At 34.8% G+C, this 16398-nt stretch overlaps 2 protein-coding genes across 2 annotated transcripts; both read right to left on the minus strand.

The window, feature by feature from the left end:
- Window positions 1-802: 802 nt before the first annotated feature.
- On the minus strand, window positions 803-10130 carry Cep164 (centrosomal protein 164). The gene is made up of 20 exons (XM_077427000.1): window positions 9908-10130; window positions 7799-7910; window positions 7543-7705; window positions 6862-7453; window positions 6550-6781; window positions 6185-6450; window positions 5897-6101; window positions 5424-5826; window positions 4679-4913; window positions 4429-4586; window positions 4092-4319; window positions 3913-4013; window positions 3282-3844; window positions 2573-2641; window positions 2424-2499; window positions 2359-2382; window positions 2111-2253; window positions 1422-1591; window positions 923-1316; window positions 803-852 (listed from the first exon to the last, which is right to left on the minus strand). The coding sequence occupies exons 1-20, from the start codon at window positions 10128-10130 to the stop codon at window positions 803-805; spliced, it is 4407 nt and encodes a 1468-aa protein (XP_077283126.1).
- Window positions 10131-11410: 1280 nt separating this feature from the next.
- LOC143923271 (V-type proton ATPase catalytic subunit A) lies at window positions 11411-16114 on the minus strand. Its single transcript, XM_077446869.1, has 14 exons — window positions 15959-16114; window positions 14579-14678; window positions 14388-14500; window positions 13974-14201; window positions 13763-13900; window positions 13522-13673; window positions 13319-13443; window positions 13092-13238; window positions 12802-13017; window positions 12562-12721; window positions 12411-12480; window positions 12199-12335; window positions 11936-12125; window positions 11411-11852 (listed from the first exon to the last, which is right to left on the minus strand). The coding sequence occupies exons 2-14, from the start codon at window positions 14655-14657 to the stop codon at window positions 11760-11762; spliced, it is 1848 nt and encodes a 615-aa protein (XP_077302995.1). The 5' UTR covers window positions 14658-14678; window positions 15959-16114; the 3' UTR covers window positions 11411-11759.
- Between the last annotated feature and the right edge of the window lie 284 nt (window positions 16115-16398).

Genomic DNA, 16398 nt, shown 5'->3' on the forward strand with positions numbered 1-16398 from the left:
TCAAACGTTATTTACTATATCCTAGTTTCTTAGGATTCTGTCATGTCATAATAAGTAAGTTATACATACTCAAAAAACAACACCTATCGGCGTTGGTCAGCATCCAAAGGGTTTATACCAGTCTGTGCGCCGTTCTACCGCGTTAAATGACAAAAAAACCCTGAATATACCAAAACAAAACCATGCATATAAAACAAAGCACTCACTTGAGTTGGTTTCGGAGTTGTATTGCCAATTTGTCTATAACTTTGCAATCTATCTTTCACGGAATTCATACTATCCGGGGACACGTTAATGGCCGGCACGTTGATGGACATGGAGCTGGGCAAATTTTGTATACTGGGTATATTACTCGCCGCTATCGGCAGCTGCCAACCGACATCCGTATACAGCAGTTGACCTATCGGAATCACTGAAAATAGATACACAATGAAGATGCACATCCAGTGGTGTAACTAGAAAAATGTGGCCCGCATGCAAAAGTTACCAAAGGGCCCCCTATTTTTTTTTTTTTATGAAAGAAATAAATTTACAAATTTTAAACGTCCTTCCTTGCCTTTAAATTTACATATTCCGCAATCACATTTTACCAAAGTTTAATCGTTAATATTGCAAGTTCACTAAGTCTGGACCCTTCTTTTATATTAATTTTAATTTGATAAATGTGCATTCTATACTAGCAACAGTAACGGACATGGTGAAAAATAACAAATAGATCATATTTATACACGTTAGAGAAGTCGCTTTCCATACAATTATATTTTGATGATAACAAATCTGAAAACTGTTTTATGGACATCCGTTACATTAATATTTGAAGATCCTGCCAGGGGGCCCCTCGACCCTGAGGGCCTGAATGCAACGCATAATCCATTGAATGTACCACAAAGTTGAACGTAAAACACTGTACAAAAAAACATACCTTTCGCTACGTTCATCTGCTGTTGAGCGTTCAACACTTGCCATATGTCCCTTATTTCAGTGTTGAGCGTTTGAAGACTGTTGATGATTTCAGACGAATGCTCGTAATCGACAGCAGAGTGCGTAACGTGTTTAGCATTTCTATTGGTGTCGCTGTGACCTTCGGTGCTGCTGAAGCCGGAGCTGTGAGACGAAATATCGCTCAGCGTCGTATCTTTATTGTCCGGTTCTCTCTGTTTGGCGATATTTGAATCTGTGGCGGCGTCTTTATTCTCTTGACTTCCTTGCAATCTCCTCAAAGACTTCTCTATGTGACGAAGCCTGATTACCTTCTCGCCGAGGATTGATTTTGTTCTGTGGAGGGACACTTCCATGTCGGTCAGCTCGCATTCCTCCTGAAATGTTGCATCGATGCACGGTGAACAGTCGCATACGCGTCACAGATATAATGTTAACATTTCAAGGATTGAAACTAAAACGAATGAAAAAATAAAGGTTACATTATTATTCTCAATATTCACCTGCCAAGCGGCAGGTGACCTTCTACGTTGCTTTAACAAGTCGGCACGGCGACGGAGAACTGCACGAGCTCGTCTGACACCTTCCCGTTCGACGAGAGCTCGGTGTCGCAAAAATCCAAGCTCCCCACCGGTCACACCTCCACCACTCCCTAAACATTGACAACAATTGTATTTACATAGTATTTTTAAATTTCTATAATACCAAAATACGGGTTTGATGCAAACGATCGAAAAGCGCCAGACAGATTGAACCACAGATTAACTGGATGGCTGCTTTAAACGCAATTCTCGACTTCACGAATGAAAAATTGCACATCAGATGACGAGTTACCTTTCGATGTGCACAGATGCAATTATTAAAATGGTAATTATTAAAATTGAGTTGGATCTTTCTGGCGAGTTTTTAATAATTTAATAAGGAAAAATTCGGAACTAAAGTATCAGAAGCACAGAACGTATACAGGGTAGGTTTGTCGGGACTTCGGGTAGATTTCGCTAAGTGAAAGTGCGAGCAGTGCGCACGCATAAGGTACACGTGTCGTTAATCTGTGGTTCAGTCTGTCTGGCGCTGTTCGATCGATTGCACCGCATCGCAAAATACATATGTACAAAATAGTATTCTAAATCATAATATACATACATATATACAGATACAAAAATTACTAAACCTGCATCTGGAAATGGATATCTAAGCCTATAAGCGGTCGTATCGGCATTCAAAGATACGTCGGGAAACTGTTCTTCTAAATCTTCTAATTTACGAAGCTGTTGACGCAAATTTTCTACTGGACTGCATGCCCGTTCGTTTAATCTACAAGTAATATTTCGCTCGAATTTCTAATTATATACAATATATATATATACATTTTTCAAAATGGTATCGTATTTTATTTATAGGCATATGTATTACAAATACTGGCCTACCCAATGATAGTAATTTCTAATACAATCACTACATAAATGTTATGGAAATATACAAACTTTGACGATATACTGTAATTCAACCTAGAAGTAGAGGCCGATTTCAACCTAGTGAATAGCTTTTTTCGATGCCTCCCTGCAATTTAATAATTCAAATTTATATTCGTGTCATCTTTGCGCTAAATACAGTGACATGATTAACTTTTGACCTGTTAAAGATTCGTTAACGTGTCGTTCACTAGCACCAGTGTCTGAAGAGTCGTGATAATCTGTCACGGCTGTAAAAATCAAAATTTAAAATTATATGTACACCGATAAGCTTAACCCTTTGAGTACTGATGTCTTTTCGCCAACATTTCCTTCTAGAACTATTTAGAAATCCAATAGAAAGCAGGTATAAAAATTGTAGCCAAGCTGTAATCCAAACAAACCCTAGATAACTACCGCCGAGGATTTCTAATTTTGTAAAGGTGTATTTAGACTCTCTAATATATCTTGCAACAATATAAAATAAACAAAAGAAGTCTATTAATGAATGTATTTTTCCAAAAACCAGTTCCATCTTTTCCATTGTTGTTAAAATGTAATGCCAAGCCACAATCTAAAATACTCAGCAGTTAAAGATTTCCATCGGGTAATTCTGCTATGGTTATAAATTCAGAAATTCCAGTGTTAACAATTCTTTATAAACGTTGACAAATGAATAACACGGATTACACGACCCATGTTCAATGTATTTTTTTTCAATGCTCCCAGGAAAGGCTTAGCAGGTAGTATTCTTGTTTACTTTGTACATGCTCAAAATACAACGCCTATCGGCGTATATCAGGCTCATGGACTGTTGGCAAAACGCAGATCGGCGTTGGTCAGCATTCAAAGGGTTAATTTGATTTCAAAATAAATACTGAAAATACGCACTCGTATCAGCATAACCATTATCTTGTTTGGAAATCTTACGCAGCGCACTCTTAATTCTCACATCGCCGACTTCTCTCGTTCTATCCTTGTGATTTTCAACTATGTTTACCCGCTTACTGTATTTGTTAGAAACGGGATGACTATCGCTCTGACTCAACGACAAATCGTTAATGCCGATGCTACTTTCGTTGTCTCCGTTGAATGATTTCTGACGTTCGGTGCGTGTGACTCGACCCATCGGCGATTTGTCTCTCAAGTTGGATTTGGCTTTCAAACGGTCTGGAGATACGTGATGAACGTGCCTTCCAGATATATTTAAAAGATTCGTATTCGGGCACGTAGGCAACGGGACAGATTCTTCAGTGGATCTGGTGCCGTCCAAATTACTGACTCTTGAATTGTTATTTTCGACAAAAGCTTCTTTGGTCAACGGAAATGAATCGTTATTATTGTAATGTTTGGCATGGTGATAGTTGGCATTGTTATTGACTAAGACTAGACGTTTTCCAATTCTAGTCAAATTGTCTTTATTAGCTGAACTGGAATCGCCAACTTCTCCCGATCTAAAATGAAAACTAATTGACTATACATTATATTATAGGATAAATCACACATAAAAAATCACTATTACTTGTCCGTAGATGGCAAAGTTTTATGAGAATGTGACCGTTCTGTTTCAGAGCCTGTTGTGACGCTTTGTTCTCTCCGTTTGTTCCGTCTCTCGATCGATATCTAAAAACAGTATAAACATCAGTATAGTATTAAAAATATGTACATTTCTTATGTTAGATATATTAATATGATATCTACCTTTACATCACTTTTAAGACGTGCATACTTTTCTTTTAAACATCTATATTTGTCTTCTAGCAACCTTTTATCACAGCGTAGCCTTTCATAGCTTGTATCATCCCGTGGTGATAAGACAGTCGATGGAGGAGATAATGCTGTGGGGGGACGTGGAGGCTCTCGTTCTCTTCTTAATTTATCACGGAGAGCGCTCAAATGTGCCGCTTGTTGTCCGCGTACTAATTCCACCTGAAGTTTCATCAATATTTACATATTATTCAAAGCACTTAATGTTATAGGTAATAGAAACATATTTGTAATGAAAAATTGACTATTAAGATTGGAAAATTTACATTACCTCACTTCTATAGTCTTTTTTAAGTTCATCACACATCAGTTCATGGTCAGTTTTCATTTTATCTAATGCAGACTTATTGTCAGCGATCAGTCTTATTTTCTCTGCCTCGAGATTGTCGGCGTATTGTAACCTAAGTTCGTTCACGGCTTTAATATTTTCTGAAAAAATAAAAATATAATATATACACATACATATATAGAACGAATTAAATGACGTACACAGTAACATTTTTATATAGAAAAATTAGAACCTTGATCCATGTGCGTTGACATTGTCGATAATAGATTTTTCTTTGCGTGTTTTAATTTTTCGATTTCTTTATTGTGCTCTTCATTTAAGAGTTTTATTGCTTCTTGTAAATCCTTAATTAACTTATTTTTTTCATCTTCGATAGCCTTCTCCTTCATTACCACATATTCCAGTCTCAAATTTTCCAAAGCTTGTACAATATCATCATCGTGTCTCTTTCTAGCATTTATGATTGCCTATAAAATATTTGCATTAATACATAGTAAATACTTATTTTCTATATACTATATATAGCTTGTGGTTGCATAGCTTGGTGGTTGCGATAATGCTAACCACCGAAAGGTTGCCGGGTTCGATCCCGTGGGTTAACCTCGATTGAAAAGAATTTACTTCGAGTATTATCTGTAGTGCTGCTGGTCAGATTTGGATATTTGTGATCCAAGTCGATCGTTTCCTAACAGAATTTGCCGACTTATCTAATTTCATTGATGAAACGATTCCTCATCAAATTGACAAAAACCATTCTACCCACAACAATGCCATTGTTTGAATATGATTTCAAAATTTATAATCTTTAAATTTATAAATTTATATATGTACAAGTTTAATACCATAAATATCATGAGAAATGTCGCTCAGGGGCAAACCTTATAAATGGCATCACGGGAAAACTATAATTCTATCCATCGGCTATATCCTTTCCTAAGTATAAAATAAATAATAAATAAAGACTATAAAAGGCTTACTTTATTTATGTCAGCCTCATATCTAGCGTGTTCATTTTTCAAAGTTTCCTTTAAAGCATCCAATTTAATTTTGAAATTCTCTTCTAAATTAATTCTAGCCTGCTTCAAATCAAATTCCAGTCTATTTTTCATATCACTTAGATCAGCATTCCTTTTTTCCACGGCTTCAATCTCAGTCTCTCCAACCGAAGACATTTTTCCAATTACATGCTTTTTTGGTACGTCTTTAAATACGCCTTTTTTAGTTTTAAATTCCAACCCTCCAACGTGAGGCTCATTTTCAGGCCGACCATTAGAAAGATTTAAATTGACAGACTCCCTGTCGGGAGAATCGATCGAGGCTTCAGAATCGACACTTTCCATTAAATTGATTGACAATTTTCGTTTCAATGGGGGTGGAGAACTATATGACATACATTAAAGTTAATACACAGAATTCCATTTAAAAAAAACATGTTTTAATTACTATTTACTTATTAATTGGTGGTTGTTGGTCAGATTCGCTTTCAGTATCTGGAGAGGCTGTTTTCAAAATATCACTGAGCTTCTCAAATGGTTTTTGAAATAAATTTGGTTTAATAAAATCACCAGGATTCGGTTTGATAAGCTTTCTTGTAGGTGAATTTGTAATCGATGAAGAATCATCTCCCATAATCTTCATGTCTTTCATCGACTGATCTATAATACACAAAATAAACACGAGTGATGATAAAAATAGTGGTTATGTAATATAAAATTAATCCATATTCATGACCAAATACCATTTAAGGCTTTCAGAGTCTCTTCATGGTTGAGAGGTTTTAATTTACTATTCTTTACAAAGTTTGGCATTTCAGTTGACATTATTGAAATGTCAGAATTTCTTCTAGCTATAGATTTTCCTACGTTGAATGTTTCCAATGCTTTCTTGTCGCTTTGAATTATTGAATTCTGATTCCCTCCTAATAACATATCTGATGAACTATTTGAGCTTGGACTAGGTGAATAATCATATTGAAATCCTACATTTTTTTCTTCTAAGTTAAACCTTGTTTAAAAAAAAACGAATCAAATATTAATAATATAAATACATAAGTTTGGTGTTTCATTCAATGTTGAATCAAAGATTAAACAACAAAAAATATACCTAACACTTTTTTTATCATCTTCATCGACATGTTTGATATCATTGTTTTCAAAAGTAGGAGGTTTAAAATACAACTCTCCAAAATTTCTATCTCGAAGAATACCCTTTGGATTGTCAGACGATATGCTGGACCTATTAGGAGCTCGAGTTTCGCTAAATTGTGTGACACTATTTGCTGCACTAGTTGGTGTTTGGTTCGATCGATTCGATTTCAAAAATATTGATCCACCTCCTATGTAATAAAACACAAAAGATAATAATAAATACAAACAATCCAAATTATTATACTACACTCGGATATAATCTTCAAACCTGTCAATGCGAATCCTTTTTTCGGAGTGGATTTTGTCAGCTCATCGTCGGACCCATGTCCGTCTGATTTACTAGGATTGAACGACAAATCAATGATATCCGACGTTTGTCTAGTAAGTTTAACGTTTTTATTCACCGTCGGAACAGTTTTTATATTCGACTCGGGTCTGGTCATTTTATTTTCGGTCGAATCTTCAGATTTAAATATATCATCGTAAGCGTCCTGTTGATAGCCTACATTTCTAAAACGATTTATGCTAAGTTGGGCCGTCCTCGGAAACGTGTTGGAGTCCCCTGCTACTTTTGCCAAGTTTCCTTTAATTTCACCGAACTTCTTGTGGCCCAAGCCCATGATGGGCGTCAACGTCGGCAAATTCTTTTTACCGGTAAACAGAGACGAACCCGAATTGTGCGTCGTGCTGGTCGATCTTTTGGCAGGAAAATTGGCAGAGCTGGAATTTCTAGTTGCACTTATTTCTTCATCTAAACTGTTGTCGATTGACGAGTCTCCATCGTGCGATTGAAGATGTTCTTGCAATTCAACTTTATCGTCGGTTATTTCTTTCGGCTCCTCTTCGTATGTTAATAAATCCTTTGAATTAAAAAATAAAACAAACGTGTGAAAATTCATACATGAACATTTTATATGAAAAATATATTGTAATATGTTGTAATCATCACCTGAATAGACACACACGTGTCGTCTAAAATGGAATCACCTCTTTCGGATGCCTGACGCGCTTTTATCACCAAATTCTTGTACACCTGATCGAGTGGATGATCCCATTGCGTAATCTTTGTTTCCGTATTGTAGAAATAATGCGCTTTCAACTTATCATCGTAGCTGAAATATATATAATATAATCGTTAGGACAAGTTTCGATATTCTAAGCAACGAATGTATGGTATGAATATTTAAATAATAAAAATGACTTACTAAGCTTTCCATGGCGATGGTAAAGCTTGCATCAATCCATCTTTAGCCAAAGGAAGCAAATGACTCTCGCTGGATGGATCAATACCAATTTGGTGGGCGTAATCGCTTATTTCTATAATTGAATAAAGCAATTATGTTAATTTATTAAATCGATTTTAACTAGCAAATATAATAATATTTATCGTTATGTGATTGAAACCGAGCAATTAAATTAATTGATGATATAAATAAGGAGTGTGGAGTCGGAGCATTTTAAGCAGAGTAATAAGAACCCAATCTTTATCACACGACCAAATAGTTTCTGAAGTAAGAAGAGGTTTGTAAAAAGTCAACCGACTCCAAATTTTATATTATTATTTTTAATTTATAGTATTACGATATCTGTCAACTAGAGTCTCTAATTTTATTAAAGTAAATCGACTAATAAATTGAAATTTAATAATTTCTTTATAAAAATCATGAATTTAAATTACATTATCATATATCATATACATATATAATATCGCTATTATGTGTGTGTCTGTGTAAGATAACGTTTGCCGTACTATAATAGTCGTTTAGATTCGGCATAGATATGTATGTCACAGCTAAAACACTGCCAACAAAATGTACGAATATAATAACAAAAGAAAAAACTTCTATATATATATATATATACACTGTTTGCTACTAATTTTTCCTCTAGGCAAGTCTCTGAGCACCATCTATTGAAAGTTTATTAAATAAAAAAAAATAAAAGAAACGTGTCGGTCCTGTGTTTGATCCGCACGCGGTCGAATTTTTTTCAAATACCTTTTAAATATATTCAATTTAATATTTATATATTTAATTCTTCAATATGAAAAAAATGGTAAGACCTACCTACATATAAAAAATATAAAACACCAATAGAAAAATTAATAAATTAATTAAATAAATAAATTATCAATAGATGGCGCTAAATGCTCAGTACCGTCTATTGGCCTAAAGGAAACATTGGTAGCAGACTGTATATATGTATATAGAAATTTTGGTGCTACTTTAGTATGCGGTCTACCTTAGCATGAGATCTACCTTTGAATAGCAGTCGACTATTTTTTTTATTTTTACCGTAGCAACGAAATGTTTATTACAATTTTTGTTTTTTCCTGCCGCCCCATAATGTTGTCGAATCATTTCTATCAAAATATCATCAGCAGATACATATCTCTTAACCAAATATTAAATGAATAGGGCCAACTTAACTTAGCCTAACCTATCCTGACCCTTAAATAAATAGGTGTTGGCTGCTAAGATGTTTTTTTTTTTGTGAAAATATTGATGAAATATTTGATTTTAAGGTTTTAACAATCAATTTCGTTGAAACTGGACTATATGTACATATATTATTCAACAAAGTAAAAAATCCATCGGCTGGTGCATTTGTTCCTGATAAATGGAAACAAAATTCGACTAATTTGCCAATATTTTTGTACGAGACATAATTTTCTCCAAAGACTTTTATCTAATATGTATCCATCTATTAGATAAAAAAAATTATTACATAAAAAAAGTGTACTGGTTTTATCTCACGACTTACCAAGATAATAAAAACCCATAAAACCAGTAATGTTCTGGTAAAATCAGTACGAATGGTCACCTTAATGTATAATATATAAGCGGTACTGAAAATACTATAAAAGAATGCGACACAGTCGATACCATTCACACAGTTTCAAGATTAAATATGTATACTAGTTACAATAGCTTTCATCCCTTACTCATTAGAATAAATAATGCATTCACGGCAAAATATTGCTATTAATTGTAACAAAGGTAGACAATATGGCTAATTATAAATCACACAGCTCCTTCAAAATTCAACGGAAGAACCGAAACCAAAACCCAAGTTCGTCAACACCGCACTAGAATTCAAAGTGACACATTCTAATTAGATTCTAGTAGGCGTATTAGAAGACAAAACAATTTAAAATTGATCAAGCCTATATGAATGCACATAATAAACAATGTTGCTAAGGTGGCATATTGCGCAAGTGTTGGTGTGTCAAGTAAAATAGAGTGTCGTATAGAGAGATATTGATTTGAGGTGTTTTGACAGGTGGGGAAGGATGCTGTGGATGAGGGTCTGACCTTCCAGCGAAGGTTGGCTGTTCTCGTCGAAGACTTCGCGGCACGGCAGCGGCGGGGGCGCCCCGACCCCGGACATGCCGCTGCCGCAGAACACCCTCACTCTCACCTCACCCTCACCCGCCCACGCACTATCCCGACTACCACTATTCACACCCCTCTCGCTGCGAATCAACCCTGCGACGTTTGGCCCAAACGTCACGGCAAAACACGCATCTACCCCCATTCAGCTTTTGCGTCTTTCGCTTCAAACGCGTTCTAAATATTTACAAATATACCTCTAGATTACTTACAAATGATCAAAGCTGCGATGAAAGATAGCCTAGTCTACTTTCGCAGCGAGTGGCTCTTCTATTAATGGGGTGTAAGGGGGGGGGTTGATTTAATGCGCCACAAATAATTAATGGCAGAATGTTCCATCATATATTCTATCGATTTTCATTTCAGCAAGCCCTCTCATTGCTTCATCATATAACGTTTATCATCATACAAAAACTCTACATATTTATTTCATTTAAAAATTTGTTCACTTATTTAAATTCGAATCATTTTTTTTCTTCCACACATAATGCAGTATATGATATTATGGATCAATACTCTGTATGAAATTTAATCTTTATTTCTGAGAATATGGGTTACAAATTACAACCGACATGTAAAATTACAAATGAAAGAATCTCTTCAGATAACATACTTTATTTATTTTTTCAAACAATCTATATCTATAATTTATATAATACAATAATGAATTTTAATTATCATGATAATCTACAATATCATTGAAATGTATGGCTGTACATTTTAACAAAAACAAAAAAAAAATTGTAATGGCCTGCAAAATTGTTCAAATAAAAGAATTTTCTCAATACGCTCCTATATATAATACAGACGTGTGGTGAAGCTGCACCAGCAGCTTTACAACTAAAAATATATTAATATAATTATTCCCAACATTTAAAATACTGGGTGTAAAATATCATTTTTTTTTTTTTTTTGGAAAAATTACAATGAACCTTACATAAATTTGTGAGTGATATTTAATGTAATACAATCAAATTTTATAACTACTGATAAAATTAAACTTGTAACGTATGACAAAATTTCATTGGACAAATTTCCAATACACATCATATTGTACTCGATAAGCTTTCAATAGAGCGAAAAAGTATTCAACAAAGATTTATATATATTTTTAAAACATTTACATACATACTTAGAAGTACAATTGGAATGCAACAAGGGGTTTATTATTCACAAAGGATTTGATTTTATGATACATTGCATTTCAGACAACATACAGCTAGTCAAAAAGTATTGTCTCAATTTTCTCGATATATATAAACTAAAGCACGTGATATGACATACAAATATATAATATGTATATATATAATTTATAACAAGCAGTGTGTTTACAACTGATATATATGCTTGAATATAGGCTAACAGCTCATGTCCCGATAATAAAATAGGATCAATATGATGGGAAAAATAAAATAAAAAAAATACATTGTCGTTAAACGAACATCGTTAAAGAAATAACAATTTAAATAAAATGATGAATAACATAATGGTCAGATTTAAGTCACACACCATCGCACGGTAAATAAAACACATAATACTTTTCAACATTCTTGAACAATATAAGCACTACGATAAATATGTAATTTCAAATTTCAACAACAACAATATATGTAGATATAGAACGAACGAATTGAATTATTGACTTATATTAGAAATGCTTACACAGAGTACGGCTAACCCCGAGTAGCCTGTCACATTGCAAAAATGAAGACGCTTAATTTAACGTGAATGGGGTATGAAAAAAATATATTACATAAAACATAATTTTATATTTTTAATCTTCTAAGTTACGGAAAGCTTGTTGGAGATCTTCGTGCAGTTGTTCAAAGTCTGCTTTGATCTTTGCTTCTCCATCTTTAACAGGATCCTACAACAAAAAAAAAGCATTATAATATATACACATGTATATTCTAATAAATAAAGTAAATAATTCTGTTCCATTATAATAACCTTGAATTTCATAGAGCTGAGTTGGTAGAGAATATTGCCCATGGCATCACGTATTACGTTCCAAGTAATTTTGTTTTCTGACTGAGCAGTTGATTCTACAGCGTGACGGGACATATCATAGAAAGCGATCATGTTTCGCAACATACCTACAGTTTTGTAGAATGGACAGAATCGATCATATGCTGAGTAACTAAAATAAAACGAAATTATCAGTAATCTTGATTATATTTCTAATTAAATTAAATGAATCTTTATGAAATTACCTGTTTTGTTGCAAAAAGTCGTCTTTCAATAATTTAGCGACTTCCAAAGTAATTTTGTCTGTTTCAGCTAAAGACGCTTTACCAACAAGCTGTACAATTTCTGATAAATCTTCTTCTTCTTGAAGAATTTCCTTGACCTGAATTACAAAAATATTAAAATTTTAGATATAAAATAAATTGATAAAAAAAAACATAATTTTAAAGAAAGCTACCTTTGTTCTCAATGGCACAAATTCTTGGAAGTTCTTATCATAGAAGTCATCCAGAGCACGCATATATTTGCTTTAAAAATAAATAACACAATATTATTAAATATCTATTTGATTATTATTCTATTATCTAACCGAATAGTATTATAGAAACCTGTATGAAATGAGCCAGTTAATAGACGGGAAATGTTTTCTTTGTGCGAGTTTCTTATCCAAACCCCAGAACACTTGGACAATACCAAGAGTAGCAGATGTGACGGGATCTGAGAAATCGCCACCAGGCGGTGATACAGCTCCGACGATGGATACAGAACCTAAATTACACATCACAAAAATTATCATATATAATCAAGATAAATTTTAAGCATAGCAAAAGTACACAAATCTTATTTACCTTCTCTGTCGGGGTTTCCTAAGCACTTAACACGTCCAGCACGTTCGTAGAAGGAGGCAAGACGGGCACCCAAATAGGCAGGGTAGCCAGAATCGGCAGGCATTTCAGCGAGACGACCTGAGATTTCTCTCAACGCCTCAGCCCAACGAGAGGTAGAATCGGCCATCATGGAAACGTTGTAACCCATATCACGGAAATATTCAGAAAGGGTAATACCTGTGAATTAAAAAAAAGGTAAATTAATAAATAATATTCTAATATATTAAAATTAAAGTAAAATATATACTGACCAGTGTAGATGGAAGCTTCACGAGCAGCCACAGGCATGTTGGAAGTATTGGCTACAAGAGCGGTACGTTTCATGATAGATTCTGTCATACCGTCGATTTCGACAGACAGCTCGGGGAAGTCTCGCAATACTTCAGACATCTCGTTACCTAATAACATACAATAGGATTAGAATAATTTATATATTATTTTTTTATATTTTGCATTAATATTTTGATCATTAACTGACCTCTTTCACCACAACCGACGTAGACAATTACATCAGAATTAGAATACTTGGACAAAGCCTGTGAAATTACAGTTTTTCCACAACCGAAAGCTCCGGGGATGGCGGTTGTTCCACCTTGTACACACCTGAAATAATAATTGTAATATATATTTAAAAATTTATATCTAATACAATAGAAAAATTTAAGTAGACATCAAACTAACGGGAAGAGTGAATCCAAAACTCGTTGACCAGTAAGCAGAGGATGATTTGCTGGCAATTTTTCAGTGACTGGACGTGGTTGACGTACTGGCCAAACTTGCAACATAGTGTATTTGTTTCGTTCTCCATCAAATTCAGTTTCCAAAACTACTTCCTAAATAAAATAAATTATTTTGCCTTAAAACATATATTCAACTACAGAGAGAGGGCTTGTATTTCATTGTTATTTAATTAAATCCTTACATCGACGGTGTAATTTCCAGGAGCAGCGATATACGTCACGGTACCTTTGGCTTTAGGGGGCACAATCATTTTGTGTTTGACGAGGGTATTTTCATGAACAATACCGTATAAATCACCCCCGGTGATGTGTGAGCCAACCTAAAAATTATATAATAGTAAGAAAAATGACCAAACATACATCTAAAATGAAAAATTAAAAAAAAATACAGACCTTAGTGTTGATTGGATTAAATTCCCAAGCTTGTGTACGAGAAAGCGATGGAACGTTAACTCCCTTTGGAATGTAAATAGAGTTAGTAAGTTCATTAATGTCCTTCAAAGGACGCTGAATTCCGTCGAAAATACTTCCCAGGATACCAGGCCCCAATTCTACGGAAAGAGGCTTTCCTGTTCTTAGGACAGGATCTCCCACTGTTACACCAGAAGTTTCTTCGTAAACCTGAAAAATATTGATGTAAATTTTAAATATGTATACCAGATGATGATAGCATCAACATTTAAAGAACATAAAAACATAATTGCCCAATTAAGTTAAAAAATAAAATGTAATACAAAAAAAGTGAGCATGTTCCATTATGTAATATGATTTTTATATTCATTAGTGCCGAATCAGAGTATTTCTCACTTGAATGGTAGCCATGTCGCCTTCGAGACGAATGATCTCTCCTACCAGCTCATAGTATCCCACTCGTACTAACTCGTACATAGCCGAACCGGACATTTTTTCAGCGGTAACGACTGAAAAACAACAAAACAATACAATGTAACAGCTTCGAATTTCTATCGATCCATTTAAGATGCTAATTTAACACTCACCAGGTCCCGAGACGGCAAACACATATCCAAATTTGGACTCCTTGTCCTCGTGAGCGATTTTCGCCAGATTACGCGCCATCTTGATAATTTGGTATTATATCTATAAACGAATTTCAAATAAAATATAATTAAAATATTAAACATATGAAATGACACATTATATACAATTAAATTGATCTATTGGCTGATTTTATATTGAAAACCATTAAAAAAATTTGACATCGATTTATTCCTACATACATTATTTCTATCATAAATTGGCAATGGTAGTAAATTTTTTTTATATGACTTATTTTTCTTCCGAATAGTAGATATAGATAAAGTAAAGTTAAAGAATGATTTGAGATAAATATTTTTTCAATAATTTTCTATACAAAATGAATATGTATAGAAGAATGACTCGGTGGTAGCATTTATGTTTAGCACTGATTACTGGGTTCGATCCCGTGCTAATCTTTAATACTGCTGGTTAGACTTGGATATTTGTGACTCCAAATCGATTGTTTCTTATCAGAGTTTGCCAATTTTATCTGATTTTCATTGTTGAAACGGTTCCTCAAATTGGCAAAAATCATCCTACCCACTGTCACAAATATCTGAATTTGATTTAAGTACAATATATAAAAAATTATGTACAAGTCTAAATCTATAGATGTCTCTATGAATTAATTAATTATATGTTAATATCGTTTTCTTCAGCCTCTCGAAATAGTGATTTGTGTAAATAAAAATGCTGCAATGTTTGTAATTAATTGTCTAGGAAGGCTCATTGGGGTCTACCTGTCAGGCCTTCCTCGTGTGTAAGAAATAAAATAAAAAATGTGAAAATTTATTTTAATGAAATTCTACAATATGGTTCAACGATGGTATAAAATGCATTGCTTCAGTTCGTATTCAAGTAATTCATAGATAAGGTGCAGGCCATACAAGATTGACAGATCACATGATCAAGTCACAAGTTGTCACATACAATGGTGGGGTTTTCATATGACATGAATCCAATCAGAATCGGGGCGGGCAATTAGAACAATTATATGAATAAACGATCAAAAGTGGAGGAAAAAAAACGGGAGCATTCGTCAAATGCAATATTACGACGATGTGAAAAATTGATATTGATCTGGAAGAGTATGCAAGCGAGTGAGAAATAGAATGAAATCGCATCGGATTGGGAATGGGCGTAAAGTAGTCGCAGTCGGTTCGAAGTATTGGAAACGATCTCGTGATCGATTGAGAGAAAACGGGAATGCGGGAAGGAATCGATAGGAAGGCCCCCGCCCTCGGGTTCGGGGCTTCTGGCGAAGTGACGGGGGGCGGGGGGCGAGGGCCGGGGGGCGGGGGCCGGGGGGCGCATGTGAGGATGGGGCGCAGTCTCTTTACCCGGCTTCAGACGAGCTGCAAGTAGCCAAGTACGGGTTCTGGTTGCCGAGGAGAAGATGGCGCAGCGCGACGCGTCTGTCGTCGACTGTGCAACTGTATGCGGCTAGCAGTGAGCGGTCACAAGACCCACTCAGCTGACCGGCCCTCGCTCACAGCGTCGCTTTCACAGCCGCTGACAAATTCATTCACAGCCAGCTTTCTCTCAGCGCGCTCATCGATTTTCCCAATTTATCTTTCATTTTTTCGTGCATTCTGTACGCAAATGGATTCGTTCACTTTACTCGATCGGATAAAATCTCGTGCAAGCGAATACAAGGCACCCGGGCCCCGCGAATGAAAGGGGCCCCGAGAAATTAAATTATTTGTTTAATTTTTTAGTTAAGTTAATAAATAAGTACAAAAGAAAAGAATTATTTTTACATAGCTGTAATGCTAAGAAA

The sequence above is a fragment of the Arctopsyche grandis genome, chromosome 3 (assembly GCF_051622035.1).
Source record: "Arctopsyche grandis isolate Sample6627 chromosome 3, ASM5162203v2, whole genome shotgun sequence".
In the NCBI taxonomy this organism is placed as follows: domain Eukaryota; kingdom Metazoa; phylum Arthropoda; class Insecta; order Trichoptera; family Hydropsychidae; genus Arctopsyche; species Arctopsyche grandis.